The 22109-nt window shown below is 33.2% G+C and overlaps 2 protein-coding genes across 3 annotated transcripts; one reads left to right on the top strand and one right to left on the bottom strand.

Annotated features, from left to right (window-relative positions):
• The first annotated feature begins 12105 nt into the window (after nt 1-12105).
• On the top strand, nt 12106-14880 carry LOC126687205 (DAR GTPase 3, chloroplastic). Its single transcript, XM_050381652.2, has 9 exons — nt 12106-12348; nt 12587-12730; nt 12839-12955; nt 13133-13276; nt 13360-13446; nt 13543-13658; nt 14029-14210; nt 14286-14343; nt 14464-14880. Exons 1-9 carry the CDS (start codon nt 12190-12192, stop codon nt 14585-14587), a joined length of 1131 nt encoding a protein of 376 aa, XP_050237609.1. The 5' UTR covers nt 12106-12189; the 3' UTR covers nt 14588-14880.
• Nucleotides 14881-15001: 121 nt separating this feature from the next.
• Nucleotides 15002-17476, bottom strand: LOC126687208 (cyclin-P3-1). Of its 2 annotated transcripts, none has more exons than XM_056106182.1 (3): nt 17260-17476; nt 15779-16186; nt 15002-15549 (listed from the first exon to the last, which is right to left on the bottom strand). In XM_056106182.1, the coding sequence occupies exons 2-3, from the start codon at nt 16177-16179 to the stop codon at nt 15291-15293; spliced, it is 660 nt and encodes a 219-aa protein (XP_055962157.1). In that variant the 5' UTR covers nt 16180-16186; nt 17260-17476; the 3' UTR covers nt 15002-15290. The 2 variants fall into 2 exon arrangements, with proteins under 2 accessions (XP_055962157.1, XP_050237613.1); XM_050381656.2 differs by having other exon boundaries at nt 15779-16191; nt 17260-17475.
• Between the last annotated feature and the right edge of the window lie 4633 nt (nt 17477-22109).

Genomic DNA, 22109 nt, shown 5'->3' with positions numbered 1-22109 from the left:
AAAACAGAGCAGGTGCGTCAACTGAGATTGATGTTTGCGCTCTGATTTCTTGAAATACAATCAGGGTCTTAAGACCCAGTTTTCAGAAATGTGTTTACGTTAAACGAGAGAAAGGTTTTAACGATATTTTCTGAAAACAGATCATATGTGATATATGATCTTGAATTGCGATCGCGTTTTTTAATAAAGGTGTTAAAGTGTTTCCGCAACGAGGTTGCAAACCTTTTTATGTTTTAAAACGCGAAAAATTTATAATGGTTTTTAGGCTTGCTACGGGTTTCGGAGCAACCACTCCCATTCCCTAGCGCCGGTCGTGATCCATGAATTTGGGTCGTGACAAAGTTGGTATCAGAGCAATAGTTCTCGGACTCGAGAATTTAAAAACATTGCTGATACATGGAAAGAAAGTATGGGGTAGACGTCATAGGTACTCATAGGAACTACTGCAGCACATAGGATTCGAGTCATGTCTCCTACATATATTCTTATGTTTCATAGGTTCTCAGCCTTCCCTTTTGGGATATAAGACTGCGATATACGCGTGTGTGCGGTCTAGACAACTCGATAACGATGCTTGAATATCAAGCATGGAAATAACGTGAAGACACTGTCGAAGGCATTCGATAGTTGTACAAGGAGACGATTGACAAAGGAAGTACGAATTCAGAGAAGTGGAGTAGTTGTGGAGAAATCTTATTGGTTACAGAGTTTAGGGTCAGAAGGAAACTTACAAAAACCAAATGATATAACCTGCTATGGTTATTCATTTAAATGATTTTAAAAGCATAATTGTGCCTAGACATGAGACGTCATCACCCTATGCATAATTATGCAAATATTTAAAAAAAAAATGAATTTTTGAACAAATTGTTTTGAAAGGGCCCAAAGATGATTGAAATATTTCAAACAGATTTGTTTTTCTTGTAAGTATACCTAGACCAGAACTCTGTAACAAAAGTAAATACTCGAGATCAAGTAGTAAGCGATTCTCGAGAGGGGCAACATAAGCATATGAGAATGGAAGTTGGAGAATAAAAGTTATGGACCGGAAAGCACAAAACTAGTTGTAGCTAAATGAACTACAACTTGTGTCAGATAGATAAATATATCTGAGATACGAAAGTTAAGGATAAGAATATCCTTAAATAAGATGTCTAGGGCATTGTACCCTACGACACTAGAAATAAGAAAGGAGAGATAGAACCTACTGATCGAGCAGTGATTAAGACGTTAGTGATACGTGACTTCTCACTAGCGATTAGTGTAACTTGAGTTTAGGAAGACTCAAGGCAAGTGGAAGATACATGATTCAAAGTGTAGTTGATTGACATAGTGTATTGATAAAGTAAGTTTCAGATGATGTCTGAAAACCGATAAGGTGTAGTAAAAATTTGATAACTTTTAATTGAACCGTTGGATCGGTTTAATTTTGGAATATGATATTCCTAAGACGGTTACCTAGAGATTAACTGTTGCGATCGTCGAACGGAGAGGTAGACGATAGTTGTTTTTGAAAGTAACGATAGGAAACTTGCGTGAATTTTGGCAGTGAGCCAAAAGTGCAAGTGATGAGATTATGAATTATAAAGTTTAATTAACTTAGGATTATCAATGTAAGCTCCATAGATATGTAAATAAATTTGAAAACTGTTGTGAAACAGTGGTTTCAAATTGTGAAAATTCCGATAACCGGGCCTAGTGACTGTGAAGTCTTGGCTGGCTGGTGCGGAATATACATGTAGAGTACATGTAATTTGAATGTCGGACCAGAAATGTGTAAAGTATGGCCGACCAAAAGTGGAAAAATGTGATATAGATGTTTTATTTTTAATGTTTTAAAAACGGAGCGAGAAGTTGATAATCAGTTAATTAAATATAGTAGGGGCTATAGAGCATTGAGAATGACTCTTAGCTGCGAGTAAGACAGCTATATATGTATAAAGTTAAGAGGTGAAAAATAGCGATAGTCAGATCAGTGATGTAAGATCTGAGAATTTTATGCGTCAGAATGAATGAAAGATTCTGAGTAAGCCATAGTTTGAGGTAAATAACATGTTAAGAGTAGAAATATCCGGATATTAAGATAAGAGTTTCGCGACAATAAAAGGAAAAAGACTGTAGACCCGTGAAGGGACACAGCCGATAGTAAATCTATATGAGGAAATATAGAAAGTAACGTCGTATGAAATGAGTTACGATGGAATAAGCGTACGAGTGTAAGATAAATCGCTTATTAAAAAAAAGGGTGTACATAGAAAAGAAGTACATAGTCTAAGAGCTTATATTAAAGAATCATATAAGCTGTAATTACAGAATAAGAAGAGAAAACATAAGTTGCAATTAGTGTATATCGATATTAAGAGTAACATGGAAACGTTTTATCGATATACATGATTGTGAGTTCGACTTTACCTAGCTATGGTATAAGTAAAGTCACTAATTTAAGCTCAATTGAGATTGAGATAAAGTACACTGACTGAAAGTGTCAGTAGTAGACATACTTATAAGAGTGCAAACGGATATTGCACGAAGAGAGATAGAGAAGTATAATAGAAATATGTTTCACACGTTTGTAAAACGTGGACACGAGAGAGGTTATGATACAACCTATCATGAAGGTAGCATAAGTTAAATCTGATAAATGGATTTGCAGAACGTAGTATGAGTACTACTAATTCTGATGTGGATATGGAGTGAGCGAACACTTCAAATGTTCTTATGAGATATATAAGAACAACTAGTCAAACTATTTCTGCATTATTTCTGGAAGTGGTGTTAAGGGAGAATGAGTCTGTGTGACTAATAAAGAAATGAGACGCACAATGTGTGCGACTAGTGTTATAAATTCTGAGAAAACATCATAATTAAGTTAGGTTCTCCAAATGTGAGTGACATTTTTGGGACACAATCAATAATAAGTGATGTTTGAAAACATCAAAGAGGTTATGAGTGAAAGTAACCAGTATGGTTATAAAATTAGTAATTTCTTATGTTTCGCTGAGGACTGCGAACACTGCTTGCAAGATTTTTCAAAAAAATCTTTGCATCAGTAATGGAATTCAAACAAGAAAGTGCGAAAGTTGATTAGGCAAATCAACATGAGATAGGATGCAGAGATTTAAAAAGAAATGATTGGCAATAGTGCAAGTATTAACACTATTCATAAGATATATAAGATGTGTTAAAGAGTCAAGTGGAGATATGTTATGATATAACATGATGGAGGTATAGAAAATGTTCCTCGATGGCCGAGAAAGCACGAGGTAACTGCCAATGTATGAATTGGAATTGATAATAGTTATAGTTGCACCGAAAGTCGAAAGACACTAATAGTTACGACGTGCGAACGATTTAAGGCAATAGAAGATATTGTGATAGGAGTCAAGAGGCACTGCTTGTATTATACAAGAAGTAAGTTGCCTACGAATCAAAAGTCAATGGATGTAGATTTTTAGACAGGAAAAGATGTTTGGTAAGTAAAACCAAAAGATTATGATATAAGAAAAATATCATATAGAGATCCTACAACCTAACTGTAAAGAGAAAGTTAGTAAGTTGTATATCAGAGTAGCGCAGTGGAAGTGTGGAGGTTTGCAGAAATTATATGCATACTACAATACTGTGCTAGCGACCATTAAGTAAGACATTCAAATTTGAATAGTCAAGTGTTGGAAGTCTATTGACAGAACCAAGTATAAGATAAAGTGGAAACACTCCAGTTGAGTATATGATGGAATGTCTGATATAATATATGATGGAGTATGTGCTAGATGTAGATCAACAAAGAGAAGTTTGCGATTTCAGTATTATTGACAAAATACTGAAACAAGACGATAGATTGTGTGAACTAGACATGTATAGTCTGAATATCACATAAAGTGTTTTGTCAAAGTACCACGAAGAGGTACTACGAAGTCATAGAAGTGTATCGTTGGAACAATATGAGTAAAGCAATGACAAGGATAATAGTAAATGTCTAAAGGACTAGTAAGTCAAACTGGAATGCCAGTGACTATACGGATTTTGACAATTAATGTCATATCCACAATGGAAATAAGAAGAGATGTCAAAGGATTTGGTAGTCAAAATACCTAAGTATTGGGAAAGTTTTGACTTGATATAGATGGTGATGGACAATATGATGAAGATCATACGTTCCATACTCTCAAAATTTTGCATACAACAACAAGTTTATGAGAGTCTAAATGATAAAGGTAAAGTCTACGGACGACTAAAACTTGTGAAAAGTTTTAGATCAGTAAATAGACAATAGTATCGTTTGTTGCCCATAAGTAACAAACGACTTAAAGGGGTAAACCCAATAGTAAGAGTATACACACCTTAAGTGTATGAAAGACTATGGAGTTAGAGAACTCATAGAGTAATGCTATTAGAAAGCATTATGAGATCAAAGCAATTGATCTCCTATGTGTTAAGAGAAGTGAATAAAAAGAGACGATATAAGACATGATTTGACAAAGATACAAATCATGTGTATACATACAAGTGAACAATGTAAGGGTTTACACTTCGTTGACAGACGAAGGACACCGATCTAAAGAGAATGCGTAATTGAGAGGTTATAAAGAATACGATAAAGAGTATAACTTAAGTTATAACAAAATGTGGAGTGTTAACTCCAAGTCATGATGAATCATGACATATAAGAAGATTGCATGAAGATGCAACCGATGAGCTGCCGTCGTGAAAAGTATTTCGTGTATCGTACACGAATACTATAAGGATGGAGCTTAGAATCTACCTCTAGTAGAAGTAAGCTTATGCTATATAAGGCATAAGGATCGAGGTATGAAAGATGTTAAGAATTAATAGAGTTGTTTAATAAGTGGCATTAGATTTTAAATTCGAGGACGAATTTTTATAAGGAGGGGAGAATGTAATACCCCGTTATTTTAAGTAATTAATTATGCCACGAGGTCAAATTGGAGTAATCAAAATATTAAAAATAATATTTTGAGATTTCGAATATTAAGAAAAAATATTCGGAAAGACTAAGTTTAATAGTCAAAGGATAATAGTAAGATTTGACTACTTAAGGTTATTAAATTAAATCACGAAAAGTGATTTAATAAATTCGGAATACGTAAATTAAATTTAAACGTAAATTTAATTTATACGTATCCGTAAAAGAATATCGTAATAATTGGAGTTTAAAATTTAAATCGAGAATTTAAATTTTAATAAAGGGATATGAACGAGATTAATATAATAGAGAATATGACTGAGCGTCGTTGATAAAAATATATTGATAATTAAAATATCAATGTACCACTCTAAATGGAGAGTTTAAGATTTCGGACAAAACCCCGAAATTAAAATGTCGAAACTCGGAAAGCTCGACGAGTTATGGACGAATATAAATTAAGATATATATAAAAATATATATTAAATAAAAAAAAAAGAATAAGGGAGAGGCGGCTGACTATGTCGGCTTAAAAAGGAAAAAATTTTCCTTTAGTCCCTGAATTCTTTACTTTAATTAGTTTTAATTATAAACTAATTAAATGGTATTAGATTTTCTAAATTGAAAATAAAATAATATATAAGTCCCGAGCGAATAATTTTGATGTCATTATTCGCGAAATAATTCGAAGAAGCTACGGTCCAATTTTTATTAAATTTGGACGTAGTAATTTTATTTAAGTGGGACTGATTTGGACCTAATAAATCTTTGGAGATTTATTAAAAATAAAATATAAGTCGGATGCGAATAAAAATTATATTTTTATTCGTTTTATATTTTATTGGATTTTTCGGTAAAGTTTCGTAAAATTTGAAATTAGTCTCCGTTTGGACTACGGACGACTAATTAAAATCAGAGTTAAAGTGCATGATTGAGCTAGTACCAAATGGTACTTTAGCCAATCCAAATGCCTATATATAGAAGTGAGGGGGGCATCTCATTTCTCTGCGTCAACATGGTTGACGTGCTTGCTAGTTATAGCAAGCCGAGGGCGGCGCGACGCGATCCATTTGGCGATTCCGACTCCGTTTCTTCGACGATTACTCAAGTAATCGAGGTATTAATCTCGTATACAAAGTTTATTTCGATATATAATTATTATATATTCGATATTAAACGGTAAACGTATCGAATCGATCGCGTACGTATCGATTCGACGTTTTAATTATAGAACTATATTGTTTAGGTTGTGATTAAATGTTCGGAGCGGGAAAAATCAATCAAGCACGTCGGAAAGTGGCTCGGGAATGAAATCCCGGTGCCTGCACGTGTGCACGACCGTGCACAGGCAGTGCACGAACGTGCACAGGCCGTGCACGAACGTGCACTGGCCAAGGCTGTGCACGAACGTGCACAGACAGTGCACGAACGTGCACAGGCCCTGCACGGACGTGTAGTCCGACTCCGACGGGATCTTTTCAGGCGGCGAATCCGAGGGGACTTCGCCTAGTAGGACGGTGTGTTTACCGTCAGTTAGTAAATGTTTAAAGGTGAACGTTTTAAAATGATATAAGTCTATACGTTAAAACGATACGACGTTTTAACTAGGCTCTACATTAATCAATGTGATTAATGTTAAAAGGACTATAAGTCTATACCAAGAGTGGTATTATATATTGAACGAGAAGTTCAATATTGAGATTAGTTCATGTGTTTGTTTATAGAGTCGTCTATAAACAATAGTTATTTGAGTCTATCGTTTATACGATAGGACTAGAGTTAAAATTCAATGTCTAATGTGTTTTGACATTTGAATTTTAATTAGATCCGACGAGTGGTCGATCTAGCGAGCCAAACACCAACGTGTTTGACTGACAAGCTTGTTTGGAGCTTACGTTTTTGAAAATGGGGACGACAGTACTGTGAGTTTTACTTTGTGGTTTTTACTTTTGAATATTTACATTTAAACTGTTTTAAATAACAAATCGCACTAGTATAACTTAACCATGAAAGATCCATTGGAACAAGCTTCCTATTGGTTGTCAATAGGACTGTGTGATCACCAGTAGTGTCTTAGATACGAGCCTGTGTCTGACATAGAGGTCAGTTAATGTCATTGGGCGTTGGAAGTGCTAGCGACCCTGACTTAACAGTCTGAGACGGCTGAACGGTTACGGTCACAGGTAACACAGTACTGTGATGGCAGTTTCACGGTTACGGTCCAGACACCGGCTTAGACGGCAGTGATTCAGTTCACGGTCTAATGCCTATATTGTGTAGGTTGAGACCCATACAATTGTGTACCTTGTAGGGTTTCATCTGGATCAAGTAATTGGTAATATTTTTGATATGTACAAATGCTTTACATATATGCGATTTAAATATTCAATTGTAAATATGTAAACTCACTCAGAAATATTTATATTTCTGACCCTCCCCAATATTTATCTTTCAGGTTATCAAGTACAAGGTCAGACTTCCACAATAATTCTGGAAGTCAATGTCAACCATACCTCTAGAGCTGCAAGTAGTTGGGTACTGGGAAGTCTGTCTTTCTGTTTACAGCAGTTCAAACTTATTTTGATATACTCTGATTGAACTACTGTATATAAGATATAAGTTTTGAAAAGATGCGTGTTTTCTAAAATGCTTGGACCAGTTGTTTGAGAGACACTGGTTTCATGATTTAGCATTTTAGGATTGTATTGAAAACAGAGCAGGTGCGTCAACTGAGATTGATGTTTGCGCTCTGATTTCTTGAAATACAATCAGGGTCTTAAGACCCAGTTTTCAGAAATGTGTTTACGTTAAACGAGAGAAAGGTTTTAACGATATTTTCTGAAAACAGATCATATGTGATATATGATCTTGAATTGCGATCGCGTTTTTTAATAAAGGTGTTAAAGTGTTTCCGCAACGAGGTTGCAAACCTTTTTATGTTTTAAAACGCGAAAAATTTATAATGGTTTTTAGGCTTGCTACGGGTTTCGGAGCAACCACTCCCATTCCCTAGCGCCGGTCGTGATCCATGAATTTGGGTCGTGACAGATGACATGATAGATGATCCTTTAACTAATGGACTTCGACCTAATGTTTTTCAAAAACATGTTGCTAGCTAGCATGAGGTTGTCCAAGTTTTCAGATACCTTAGCTTAGTGGGAGGTTGGGGTTTTTCTACTTATGATGTTTATTGTACATTGGTACAATATTGTTTGTTGTATGTTGGTACAATGATGCTTACTGTACGTTGGTAGAATTTCAGTTGTATGTTTGTAATTGGTACAAATTTAGTTGAATGTTTTCTATTATGTATGAAATGTTAATTTCTTTGCAAACATTGTTGAAATGACATGTCATTGTTGAAAGTCTTAAGACACGTATCATCTTAAGCAGAGGCTTGGGGCATGAATTAAGTTAAAAGCCTTGATTGTATGTCTTCTGATACATAAAAATCTCGAGATATAAAGAATTTAAGACATACAAATTTTTTATAAGTCATAAAGGATGATTCTGACGCGTACTTTTGTTGCATAAAGTAAGAAATTATGGTGATCGATAAGATAAACAATGCATTAATCAGAATTTGATCATAAAGTTGGAATTGTTATATCTTACTGTACTACCACACTTAAAGGTCAATTAGAGCTGGGTAAACACTATAACTATTTTGAAAAGATATTTTGATATTAAAGATATTTTTAAATATCTAAAATTATTTTATACCATTAACATCGCCCAAGTGGGAGAATGTTGGAATTTTTTAATTTTGATATGGGCTTCCGTAGTGTGGGCTTTGTTGATGGGCTAGTGTTTTATTAAGTCCGTGTGATCAAATAAAGAGGGATTGGGCTCTAATTTGTGTGTTGAGGATAAAGTGCGGGCTGGAGTTAACGGGTTTTGATGGGAGCCCGTTCAACTCCTTAAACAGTATAAATAGTTAGGTCCCTTCTTTGATCTCATAAGAAGTATTCTTTGGTCTTCTCATAAAGTTCAGAGAAGATATAAGTTATAGAGAGTAAGGCCATCTTCCGATTGAGATCATAAAGAAGAAGATTATAGCTTCTGATCTAGATGGCGTTAAGGGATCAACGTTTCCAACTCAGGTTTCGTTCTTGATCTCATATTCAATTCAAGTATTTTATGTGTTTTATGTAACATGCATATCGATCTGACTAAATTAAGGATGTTAGAAACCTAACATATCGAGCCTCTTAATTCCATACCTTTATTAGTTTGAATTCTAAATAATGCATTGGGGGATTTATGGTTAATGCATGTCCAATGGTTTTGCAAAAAATCATATATGAAGCCCGTTGATAGACCAAATAAAACTAAGTATGCTAGGCCACTTAAACAAAACCTTCCAAACTAGTAGGAATGCAATCGACTGACACAAGAGGGTAGTGGGATTCTTAGTGGGTGGTAGTATTGAATAGCTTCAATTAAGGATTCCATAGATAGAATGCTAAGCGAGAAATCAGCCCTGCTATAAACTTTGGGGTTTGAAAAATGGGATTCGACTAACAATTTAAAAGTGACGGCTCGCTACCGATGTGGATAATGTTAACGTTTGAACCAGGTGACTTTTTGGCGCGAGGCATACAAAAAAAAAATATTTAAGCCCAAAACGTCACGTCTTTTGGTGGCAAATGGCTAGTTGATTTTAATACGCCAACAGGTTCTTCTTCGGTTTTTGATAATAAAAGGTCTAATTACTTAAAAAAAAAACCATCTTGTAATATTTTTTCGTTTATATCCTGACTTAAGAAAAAGTTCATTTGTAACTTTTTTTGATTTTTTGTTTTCGTCTCTATCCCGAAGTACTAAAATGATCTCTTTTCATGTGCAAAAAAGACTAAAATAATCCTTCATATTTATCTACTATTCTAATTACACATTAATATTATTAATGGTACAAAATAATTTCTTCTCTAAAAAAATCAATTGATAATAAATATTTAATTAATATTAATTAATATATGATTATTTTAAATTAAAAATTATATAAAAAAATAAAATTAACATAAAATAAAAATATATATATTTAAAAAAAATTCTGAATTTCTCTCTGAAGGAGCACAAGATGCTCCTCCTTCCACGGAAGGAGGTGCAGCGTGCTTCTTCCTCCCATGAGGAAGGAACATATCCGCTCCTTCCTCCATGGGAGGAAAGAGCAGCTCTGCTCCTCCCTCGGGAGGAAGGAGCATCTTGACTCCTTACTCCCACGGGCGGAAGGAGTGATCTGCTCTTTCCTCCCATGGGCGAAAGGAGCAGATCTGCTCCTTCCTCCCATAGAAGAAGGAGAGCTCCTCCTTCCATAGAAGGAGGAGCATCAAAATAAAAAAATTATTTTTTTTTTCAAAAAAATTAGCGGGTTCGAAAAATCAGAGGAGTATGGTGGTAGGTCGAAAATATTTTTTTAAATAATTTTTTTTTAATAGAATATTTAAAAATAATAAATTATAGGATATATTTGAATATTTTTAAATTTAGAGGATTTATTTATATTTTTTTAAATAAGAAAAAATATAGTGTAATCCTTCTATTTAGTTGTAATTAGCATTTTTATTTTTAAATTATTTAAATTATAATTGTATCTTTTTCGGGGTAGAGACGAAAACGAAAAATTAAAAAAATAGTACAGATGAACTTTTTCTTAAGTTAGGGTATAAACGAAAAAATATTATAAGGAGCAATCCCCATATCATTAACATTCATAAATCTGAATTAGAAACAGGGATTACACTGCAAATTTAAGGAATTGAAATTACAAATCAAGACGCCTGTTTGGATCAGCTGTTTCTTGTAACTGGTGGCTGTTAGCTGTTAGCTGTTGGCTGGTAGACCATAAGTGTTTGTTGAGATTTAATTAGATGTAGCTGATTATATATAAAATGACCGTAAAGGGCATAATTTTTGTTTTTATTTATTAAATTATGAATAAATTATATCATATATTATTTAATAAAAGTATTAATAATTATTTTTTATAAGAAGAAAAATTTAGTTTAAACTTATTTAAATATTTTTTTGATAAATTTATAATAAATTTTTCAAAAAGTTATTAAATTATATTTGTTTTAATATAAATAAAATAATTTTATATAATTTATAAATGATTAGAGTATTTAAAAATAAATTAAATAATTTTATATATAAAAAAATGATATATTCTAATAGGGGTAGTTTTGTCTAAATAATGAAACAGCTATCAGCTGTTGGCAAAAAAACTCCAAAATGAAGCTTTTCAAACAGCAGTTGTTGGAGGTTCAAAAAGCTTCAAAAAGCTCTGAAAAATTTCTCACCAAACACTTTGATGGAGTTTTTTGAAAAACAAAAGCCAAAAGTTCCAACAAAAAGCTGAACCAAACACCCCCCACAATATAGATCTAAACTGAAGTAAAGCAATTACATTATTGGAACAGATTATTTTCCAGATGATTTCTTCTTACTAACTGGAACAACATTCACCATTAATTCCATCGGCATGGATGACATTGAAGCAGCCAGAGGATCATTACGTTCTCGCTTACCATTTGCATCAACAAAATTAACATTTTTTTTGCAAGAATTGGAATTAGAGGTGGGATCTGCTGCTATATCAGTTGGAATAGTTGTGACCATTGGTGTCCTAGCAATCATTGGCAATATTCTTGTCAAAGGAACAAAAGTTTGAGGTTTGCTAAGTTTATAATTCTTAACTCCAATTTCAGTTGCACGAATATCATCACTCCATTGATTTGGCAAAACAGTTTTTGTTTTCAAATCTAAAAAATACCGATGGCAACCAGTTTGGTCATGCCCGATAATCAGTGGCGAAGCCACATGAAAGATTAGGTGGTCAATTGACCACCTTTTGGAGAAAAAATTATACTAATACTTAGTCTAAATTAGTTCTAATCATATTATTATACTCATAATTTATATAAATTGACCGCCTTGATTTTTTATTTTATAGTAAATTATAAAATTTGATCCCTTTAAGAATAATTTCTGGTTTCGCCCCCTGCCGATAATACCACAATGAAAACAGAAAACACTGAGACTCTCGTACTGATGGTTTGTAGATATATCCATTTCCCATGGACGGAGTAGCACTAAGTCGCTTGGGTTTTAGGCCCTGAATAGTCCGAGGCCTCTCAGGACCTTTTATGAAACTGGGCTTAAACCACCCAAACACAGTGTAGAAAGATCAACGGCTTACAGTTATTCCAGTTCAAATTCTGTGGAGAAAAACAAAAAGTTGAACAGAGAAGAAAGCAAGGATGGGGGTGCAGATTCTGGGGCTATGTTCATCCACTCCAACTCCAACACTTTGGGTTAACCTACCTGAATCTCGAACCAGCAGTACCCGAATTCATTCCTTATCAACTGCTCAGCTCACCACTACAGCTTCTATCTCCTCCCAATCTTCCACAATTCAGGCAAGATATTATCTTATCTTAATGGCTTATTGCTAGAGTTTATGTGTGTATTTTCAGCTAAAAATCTTTCTAATTGCTTAGCTTTCTTGGATTAAATCTGGGTTTATGGTTTTATGTCTATTTGTTCAATTTTTGCTGAAAAATTTGTTGAGTTTTTTTGTTTTTGTTCTTTTAAGATAAGCTAGCTTTTGTTTGAATTAGCATGAATAATTTGGTCTGAAGGAAATTATGGTGGCAGGTGGTTAGTGTCGGTGGAAAGGTTCCAACTTTTCATGCAAATGAAAATGGGAATGATAATTCCTGTAGTGTCCTTGCTGATATGGATTGGATTGATCTTGAAACTGACCTTCATTATTGGACCAGACAACTGCGTCCTATTCAGGTATGAATTTAAGGTTTGGTTTCTTTTAGTGTTATTGAATTTTGAGTGTTGTTCTTATGAATGGAAATGGAAGGGTTTTGATTTTGTTGTGTATTGGGAATTATCCAGTGGTACCCTGGTCATATTGCAAAAACTGAGAAAGAACTTAAAGAGCAAATCAAGTTAATGGATGTCGTGATTGAAGTACGAGATGCGAGAATTCCGTTGTCGACCACCCATCCCCAGGTTAAGTTCCGATCTTGTTGATACTTGAGGCTATGATTGTTGTCGTATTTCCCACTTCTATCTATGTGTATGAGGTTTTGATTTTTTCATATGTATTGTTTTGTCGACTCGAGATATAATTTTAAGTAATTCGGATTTTGAGGCACGTGTTCTAAGTCTTGTCTTTACTTCTAGCAGATTGATTCATGGATTGGAAATAGGAAAAGAATTTTAGTTTTGAATAGAGAAGATATGATATCCAAAGCTGATAGAAATGCTTGGTCAAATTATTTCGCAAGACAGGGAATTAGGACAGTCTTTGCTAATGGGCAACTTGGAATGGTATTTGTCGAGATCCTCTTCTGGCTGCTTTAGTTTGAAGTTTGAACGTCATTTTAAATAGCATTGTTTCATGACAAGTACAGGGCGCCATGAAGCTAAGCAGGTTAGCGAAGTCATTAGCTGAAAGTGTAAATATTAAACGCAGAGCCAAAGGACTTCTTCCTCGTGCAGTGAGTTTCACAATGATGTGCATACATTGATGAATCAATTAATTGATATCACTCATTCACAATTTTGTTTGATGAGATGATTTTGTGATTTTGTAGGTTCGAGCTGGAGTTATTGGGTATCCAAATGTTGGGAAATCGTCTCTGATTAACCGGTTATTGAAGCGTCGAAAGTGCGAAGCAGCCTCCAGGCCGGGAGTTACAAGAGTATTGAAGTATGTCCATATTTCACTGTTCTTCACTATCTTTAAATATCCTAATTGGAAGCTAAGGAAAAGTATAAAAAGAAAAGTTTAAATTTGCAGCATTAATGAATTTAAAGGGGAAGCGGACTCCCCGGTTTTTTCCAATGTTAATTGCCCTTGAAAAAAGTATTGAATAATTTGGTCATGGAGTTTTTTTAGAATCTTGGAAATTCACAAGTGCCTTTGGCATACTTGAACTTTCTTCATAGATGAAGATTTTAGCATGACAGGATGTGGATTGTGTAGGAAACTTTATTTTACATGCTAAGGTTAATGATTTTTAGAAGAAAAACCGACTCAGCTACGTCGTGTGCATTTGTTGTTTTTTTTTTTTTTTAAGATGGGCCCGATTTGGGGATGAGCTTGAGTTGCTGGACTCTCCTGGCATGCTTCCCATGCGGATTAATGATCAATCTGCCGCTATTAAGCTTGCAATCTGCGATGACATTGGGGAGAGATCCTATGATGTGACCGATGTGGCAACAATTCTTGTACAGATGTTGACAAGAATACCGTCAGTAGGTATGCATATTGTTTATTCTTCAATCAGTGCCTGTGATATGCAGCTTTTAATTTTGTTTCTTTTTCGTTTGCCAGGTTCACAAGCTCTTCATAGCCGCTACAAGATTGATGTAGACGGCCAAATTGGCAGAACGTATGTTTTCTTTGTATAAATCACTCAGTATCTTGTATTACCATAAGCAAGAGATCTCAAAGTTATGCATATACAAAACAGAGCATTCCATTTTAATTGCTGTTAGTTATGTAAATGCAGATTTATTCAGAAGCTTGCAGTTCACTTGTTCAATGGGGACACCCATCAAGCAGCTTTCCGTATCTTGACTGATTTTCGTAGAGGTAAGTTTGGTTGGGTGGCACTGGAAAGGCCTCCTCGGTAATGCTTCCGGTTGCTTTGAATTGAAAATCATCTGTCTTTCACCCTGACACCTTGAGAGTGCCAAGTGAACTTCGTCGATAATGATATAAGTATCAAGGGGGAGATCAAAAGCTTCCGGTCATTATAAAACCATTGAAGGAGATATTAGTGGTACGACCGGCAAATCTGCAAGAACCCCAATTTTAGTAGGTATATATGAGAACGAAGCTTTGTACATGAATTTGGTAGTGTACAATCTACACAACTGTTATAAATATCTTGTATTAATAAAGTATAGCTGCTAGCTGTAAATTATTCCTCTGTTGTGCTTCTTATATAGGGGTGTTTAAAACCAAAGCAAACCGACAAATTCAATCGAAACATATTTCAGCATTACAAAGAAGCAACAGGAAAGGTTCACATAACAATCAGACAGTAAGAATAATAAATGAGTATCAATGAATCAATTCTTGGACCAGAACACTGGTCGATCTGTACATTAGATGTTTTACATGAAGGAACAACACAAATCTTGAAGAGCAAATGCAAAGAAGATAATTGCAGGCCATAGCTTCAAAAAATAGGACAGCATATACTAATCAGTTTCGTTCAAAATGATTCTGAGCTAGTGCCTTACTCACATCTAAATCCAATATCCAGGATCTCTAACTCTAACTATATCAAACAAATGTAGGTTACAATGATACACAGATAATTTGGAACCTTCATCTGGCAATCGTGGGAGAAGAAGTGGCTGAATCATCTTTGGTTGACCAACTTTTTTTAGTTCTGCAAACTTGAATTGGTCGTTCAATTTGATGACAATCAGCAGCTACATTTTCTAACTGAGAACAGTATCTTCCGAATGTATTCACATTTACTTGAAGCCTGAAATCTATACTAAACAAGAACTTCATCTCCAACTTGTTCAACTCTTCTGTACTTACTCCTCCCACTTTTGCATAGTAGGCATTGTTGAAGAACCTGGAAAATCATAGAGATGTTTAACAAATTTGTGAAAAATTGTAATTGTTCATCGATCAATTATGTGGATAAAGGAGAAAATTTACAAAAACAAACTGAACTCTATACTTAGTTGCTCATTTGTTCTAGTAGACTGAACTAAGAGTCAGCATGCAATAATTACCTACATAAATAAAAATTAACTTGATCTACATAAATAAAAGTTAACTATTTGGGGATCAGTACTTACGCGTCATCAATGAACTTTGCAGCTACCGTTACACTTGTTATCAGGAGTCGGTGGACATTAAGGGAGGTTAAACGAATATCTATGTTCTGTATAAGTCTATCCACATAAATGTGTGCCACAATGAAGCAGGAGGGGCTGCAGCCAGCGTACTTGAAGATACGCTCTACATACTGCCGGATGCTTAAAGTAGGTGCTCTTAAACCATGAAACACTGTCTTAGAATCATCCATCCGTGTCGTCTCCAATAGCATCTCATTTTTCTGGACAGCCCTCTCGAGAAGTGACGAAAGGAGCGTTAAAGCCCGTGGAGTTCCCGACGCTCTTTTTCCCGATGTCTTCAGCCCTAAAGTCCGGTATATATCAGAATCCACATCCTCAGAGTCAGGTTCTAACGTTCCCATCTCTAAACTGCGCTGCATTGAATTAACAGATATAGGCTCACTATCATTAGAATAAGCTGAGTGCATAATACTTCAGGGAGAAAACACAAGACAGTCAGCTCAAGACACTTAAAACACTAGAGAATATCCAAAGTAATAACAATAATGTATTTCACATAAACATATGAGTGAAGTTGAATTAAGGAAAAATAGCATTTAATAGTAACTCCGAATGAGGAAAGGGAATTAAAGGACTTCTGTCACGGGAACAAGAAGATAATCACAATAAAATACAAAATTTACAACTTGAAGGTAAGGAAATAAAACTAAAAGACCATCTCTTAACATCATAGCGAGTAAACCATCAAAAATTAAGAAGAATAAATGTATATAATCAAAATTTCAGAAGATTAAACGCATATGATCGAATTAACAAACAGATTCTACGCAATAAGGACTCGATATAACCACTTGCACGAGTAAACCATCACAGAAACAACAAAACTACGAGAGTCCATCAGAAATCCCAAGTCACCATAGTAGTTGATGCATGAATACTAGTTTCTAACCTAATGCTCTAGCAGCTACAAAACAAACAATATTCTCAGATTCTCTTCAAAAGGAGGTTAATCAATTCGGATAAACGATTCAATACAAGCTACATAAGAACTACCCTAGCCATCCTCTCAAATCTTGAAAGAAGAGGTAAAATGTGTGGCAACCTAAACTTCTGGCAAAGAACTAGATCCAACTTGTAAATCCAGGCCTTGACTATAAAGATGAATGAAACCAAAATTTTATCTTTAGCAACTTTCACAGACACCCAACTCAACTCTCCCCAAGATTTGGAAATTTAACTAGTTTAAAGTAGCAAAATAACAAAATTTAACTGAAAATACTAAAATTGGCAGTTCAATCAAAGCGGACCCATAAGCATATAAAAAGAAAACACACTCCACCAATTAAGCAAAACCCAAATCAAATCAGGAGAAAAAGAACATATTTACAGAAACCCAATTCAATAAAAATAACTGTTAATCCAATTACCAAGTAAACAAAATTAAAGAAACCAAAAATAAAGAAAAGCATGGGAGAACTTACATAATAAATTGTTTTGTAGCTAAGAAAGCTTGAAGATTAATTGAATTGGGCACAAGAGAGGATGAATGTTTGGTTATGATAATGGAGTTTGTAATTCTCTCATCTTCTCTGTAGCCAACTAGCCATGTTTTGTTTCGGTTTTCTCTCTACATTACTTTAGCCACCAAAAAAAAGTGAGAGCTTTGCTATTTATTTTAGTTTTACAACAACAATTTATTAATGTCTTCTCTTCACTCTAGGTATGCACTATTGGGGGCATTCTTAAATAATCAATGTAAAAAAGTCTGAATTTTGATTTAGTTTAATTTTAATTAATTTAGTGCGATAAAATTTTAATTAATTTAAATCAATCAAATTAATCACATTATATATATGTATATATATTATTTTATTTATAATATTAGAGAGTTAACATATTATCGTAATTATTTTTGTTAGAATTTAAATATTATTTTGCCCCTTAAATTTATCTATAATGACAATTAATATTAATTTTTTGCCAAAGATAAAAGTGGATTATGTTAAATAAAATTAAAGTACATCTTAATAAATCAAATACTACAAATGGTATTTATAATAAAATAGATTTAACATTTGCTAAAATAAACGAAAAAACATACAAAATTTGTGGGAAAAACTCACATAATAATAAGCGAGACAAACTCTCATGCCGTATTAGTTTGCTACATTTTAGACATACTTCGACTTATTTTTAATTTTATTTTACACATAAAATTTCCAGCCATAAAAAAATTATTGAAGAAAACAACATATATAAGAAAGAGAGAGCGCGAGTTTCTAGTTAAAATCGGAAAAATCACAATCTCTCTTTCAAACTCAAGAAAGAGAATATGGAGTTTAAGAAATAGATAAAAGTAAGTACGAGAGAGAGAGAGAGAGAATTATTATTATTATTATTAATGCCATCGTACAATATTTTGTTTTTGTCTTTTTTATTTAAGCACAAACTACAAAACGTCTTGTCTAATAGCACAAACTTTCATTATGTGACATATATGACATAAATGTCTAAAACGACTTTATTTTGGACATCCACACGGCAAAAAATGACGTCATCTTTGCAAAAAAAAAAGCATATAATGTAAATTGAATTGTAAAGTGAAAAGTTTAAAAAGAATTGTGTTAAAAAATGAGACAAATTATAATTGATGCTTAAAATAATAAAAAAAACACAAAATGTTGTGCTATAGCTGACATTAACCCTTATTATTATTTTATTTTGTCTATTTAAATAATTAATGTTAGTAAAATATGTCTATTCTTTTTATTGAAATAATCAATTAACCCAAATTTTATTTAAGTGTGATTATAATTCGATTTGTATACATTACTTGATTCTCATATTTCTAAACACAATGTTATAAATTCCTTTGATTTTTTATTTAATTTTTATATCTCGGAAACATATCTTTGATCTCTGATAACGTACCACATTTCTGAACTTTTATTAAAGGAAGAACTTTATAAAATTATCTTCAAATATACAAATATCGTGTAAAAAATGTTAAAGATGAAGTAAAGGAAAACTAAAAATTACATAAATTTTAAAATAGATTTTAATGATAATAATAATAATAGGAAGAAATAAGAATAAGAAGATTTTTTTAAACAGAAGAAGAATATAAGAAGATGGAGTGTCGGTTGTCGGTGTAAGCAGTTCACACACCATTGTCAGATTGGGTGTGGAAAGGTCCCATTTGATTCTTGCCTTCTCGGCGGTGAAATTATGGGATCCAACTTTCATTGTTTTCTTTTTCAAATTTTGTTTCTGCCTTACATTTACAATTTCATTCTATTTCTTTTTAAAATATTAATAGATTTAGTGTTGTTGATAAAGAGTTCTAAAGTACAAGCTCTATTTTTAATCAAAAACATCGATATAATTGTTAACTCAAATCTGAAATAATTATATTTATATGAAACTGAAAATTCTTAAAAAACCGCTCTTAAGGATTTGGAATGAAACAAGCATTTCATGATAAAAATACGCCGCCTAATTTCCAAATATCCTCAATCGTGCTAGATTTTTATATACTATTGCTCGTTGAATTTTGCCATTTTGTCTAACCGTTGTTTCAAATTTAATCAAAGTGGAATTGTTGTCACAAATTTATATATGGCTAATCAATGAATTATAATTCAGATAATATACGTATGAACAAACGTAGACCGTAATTATATACAAATTGTGATAGGATAGAAATGTCTTCGTTAGTAATATTGATAACAACATCATACCCTAACAATAAGTGTATAAAGTTCATGATTTTAACGACCTATATTAAAATTTCATCACTAAAGATCACTTTGTTTTTTTCTGTTTGATAATTGGGGAGGGGGAGCGCTTGTAGAAGAAATCGAACCCACGACCTAACAGTTTGCTGCCTAGCGCTTATATCATTTAAGTTATAGCTCATTGGTAAAGATCACTTTCTTGTGTAGTGTCTATAGTTTATTAAATTTTATTAAAAAATTAATTTTTTAAATTGAAATTACTTGAGAGTTATCTAAAATCGACCGAAAAAATTCAAAATTGACTCAAAAATTTGTGCTCTAGCTCGAACTATTCAAATTTTATCTCAAGCAGAGCCCAAGCATCAATTAAAAAAACTCAAAAGTCTAAACGAGCCTCACATACATAATATAACTATATTAATTTTATTTCTCTAAATGTAAATTTATGTTGGCATATTGATTAAACTTTTTTTAAAAATTAAAATATAATAAATTTGATATTTTTTTTATTGAACTCGAGTCGAGATTGAGTTTGAGCTTAAGAATCCAAACTCATTGAAGCTCAAATTCGAACTTGACCTAATTCGAACTCAATCTTTTTTTTTTGATAATTGGGGAGGAGGTAGCGCTTGTGGGAGGAATCGAACCCACAACCTAGCAGTTTGCTGCTTAGCGCTTATACCATTTGAGATATAGCTCATTGGTTGAACTCAATTTTTTTATAAATTATATTATAATTTAACCATAACTTGGTCTCCTCAATAATTTTTATTTAGATCCGCCATAGAATATGTTAGAATATACAGAGATCAGGTTTCAAAAGTCCAGCTCAACAGATTAGTAAATGAAGAATACAGCTCAGCAAAGTCAGTTATATGTGTTAGTTTGTATTTTAGCTTTTCTGTTATTAGTAATAGATGAAGTAGCCGTTGTAATATTAGACAAATAAGAAATAGACAAGTGGCAATGTACTTAGTCTATATAATCATTGTAAATGTTCAGATTAAAGGTTAATGAGAATTTCTCATAACTTTCATTAATACAATCTTCTTCTCTTCTTCTACAAATTCTAATATGGTATCAGAGCACTCAATCAAGGGTTTGTAATCATTGCTAGAAAAATTCTATTCTTATAATCAGCAGTATCTTCTCTATCTTTTGTGATTTTCTTAGTAAACAAACAGTTATTGTTCTGAATCTTGAAATTTTCTTGAATCAATCTCTTATTTCTTGAATCAATTTTTCAATTCTTGAATCAATTTTCTTCTTTTCTGAAATCTTGAATCTTCAAGATGACTAGTTCTTTCTCAGATTATGAAAGTCCTTCAAGTCCATTTTATCTTCATCCAAACGAAAACCCATCTCTGGTGTTAGTTTCACCTCTGTTAAATGGACAGAATTTTCACTCATGGTTTAGGTCAATGAGAATGTGTCTTATTTCTAAGAATAAATTGAAGTTTGTGGATGGAAGCATACCAGTACCAGCAATTACAGATCCAATTTACTCTATTTGGGAAAGGTGTAATACTATGGTGCTTTCTTGGATATTGAATTCTTTATCTCCATCAATAGCACAAAGCATTTTGTGGCTTGACAATGCGTCGGATGTTTGGAAGGATTTGTTTGACAGATTTTCACAAGGTAACTGTGTTCGTATATCTGATTTACAAGAAGAAATTGCTGCACATAAGCAGAATAATTTGTCTATTAATGAATATTTTACTCATTTAAAGATCTTGTGGGATGAGTATGTTAATCTTAGAATGATTCCAGTTTGTTCTTGTATACCACAATGTCATTGTGATGTTTTAAAGACTGTTAAAGATCAGCAAGATGCAGATTATGTGATAAGGTTTTTAAAAGGATTAAGTGATTCTTATGCTGTGATTAGGACTCAAGTTTTGATGTTAGATCCTTTACCAAAAATCAATAAGGTTTTTTCACTAGTTTTACAACATGAAAGATAATTGTCTGTTCCAACTTCTCAGAGTATTGAGTCATCTGTTTTTGCTACACAAGCAAATACTGGTTCTTATCAAAATAGGTCATTCTCTAATTTTGCTGGTAATAGAGTTTTTAGACCTCCTGTTAATGGTGTTAATTTCAGACCTCAGGGAAATAATTTTAGACCTCAAGGAAATGTTTTTAGACCTCAAGGTGGACAGAAAAGGTTTTACTCAGCTCCAAATAATGGGAAACCAATTTGTAGCTTCTGTGGTTCTTCTGGTCATAGTGTTGATATATGCTTTAAAAAGCATGGATATCCTCCTGGTTTTAGACCAAAATTTAGGCCTCAATCCTATGTTAATCAAGTTGGGGAAGTTGTTATGGAAGATCAAATGCAGGGTTCATTTTTTGATGATCAGACTTATAGTAATGCTGGATACTATGAGAATAATGAATATATTGGAAGTGATAAAGGATATAGTCAACAACAAGAAGTGGTTAATGATGGTCAGAATGTGTCTAATGCAATCAATCCTGTTATTACACAAGAGCAGTACACTCAATTAATGTCTTTATTGCAACAAAACAACAATGAATCTTCAGCAATTAATTCTCCCAGAGTGAATGTTTTATCAACTAATTTTGGA

The sequence above is a fragment of the Mercurialis annua genome, linkage group LG6 (assembly GCF_937616625.2).
Source record: "Mercurialis annua linkage group LG6, ddMerAnnu1.2, whole genome shotgun sequence".
Taxonomy (NCBI): domain Eukaryota; kingdom Viridiplantae; phylum Streptophyta; class Magnoliopsida; order Malpighiales; family Euphorbiaceae; genus Mercurialis; species Mercurialis annua.
Note: the sequence above shows the minus strand (reverse complement) of the source record. Positions and strands in the feature narration are given on the sequence as shown.

What these genes read in the sequence shown, in the direction of transcription:
- LOC126687205 (XM_050381652.2), top strand. Translation starts at nt 12,190, where the DNA reads ATGGGGGTGCAGATTCTGGGGCTATGTTCATCCACTCCAACTCCAACA. An exon ending in GGAGTTACAAGAGTATTGAA is followed by an intron (nt 13,659 to 14,028) that starts GTATGTCCATAT and finishes TTTTTTTTTAAG; the next exon opens with ATGGGCCCGATTTGGGGATG. An exon ending in GACAAGAATACCGTCAGTAG is followed by an intron (nt 14,211 to 14,285) that starts GTATGCATATTG and finishes TTCGTTTGCCAG; the next exon opens with GTTCACAAGCTCTTCATAGC.
- LOC126687208 (XM_056106182.1), bottom strand. Translation starts at nt 16,179, where the DNA reads ATGGGAACGTTAGAACCTGACTCTGAGGATGTGGATTCTGATATATAC. An exon ending in GCAAAGTTCATTGATGACGC is followed by an intron (nt 15,550 to 15,778) that starts GTAAGTACTGAT and finishes ATGATTTTCCAG; the next exon opens with GTTCTTCAACAATGCCTACT.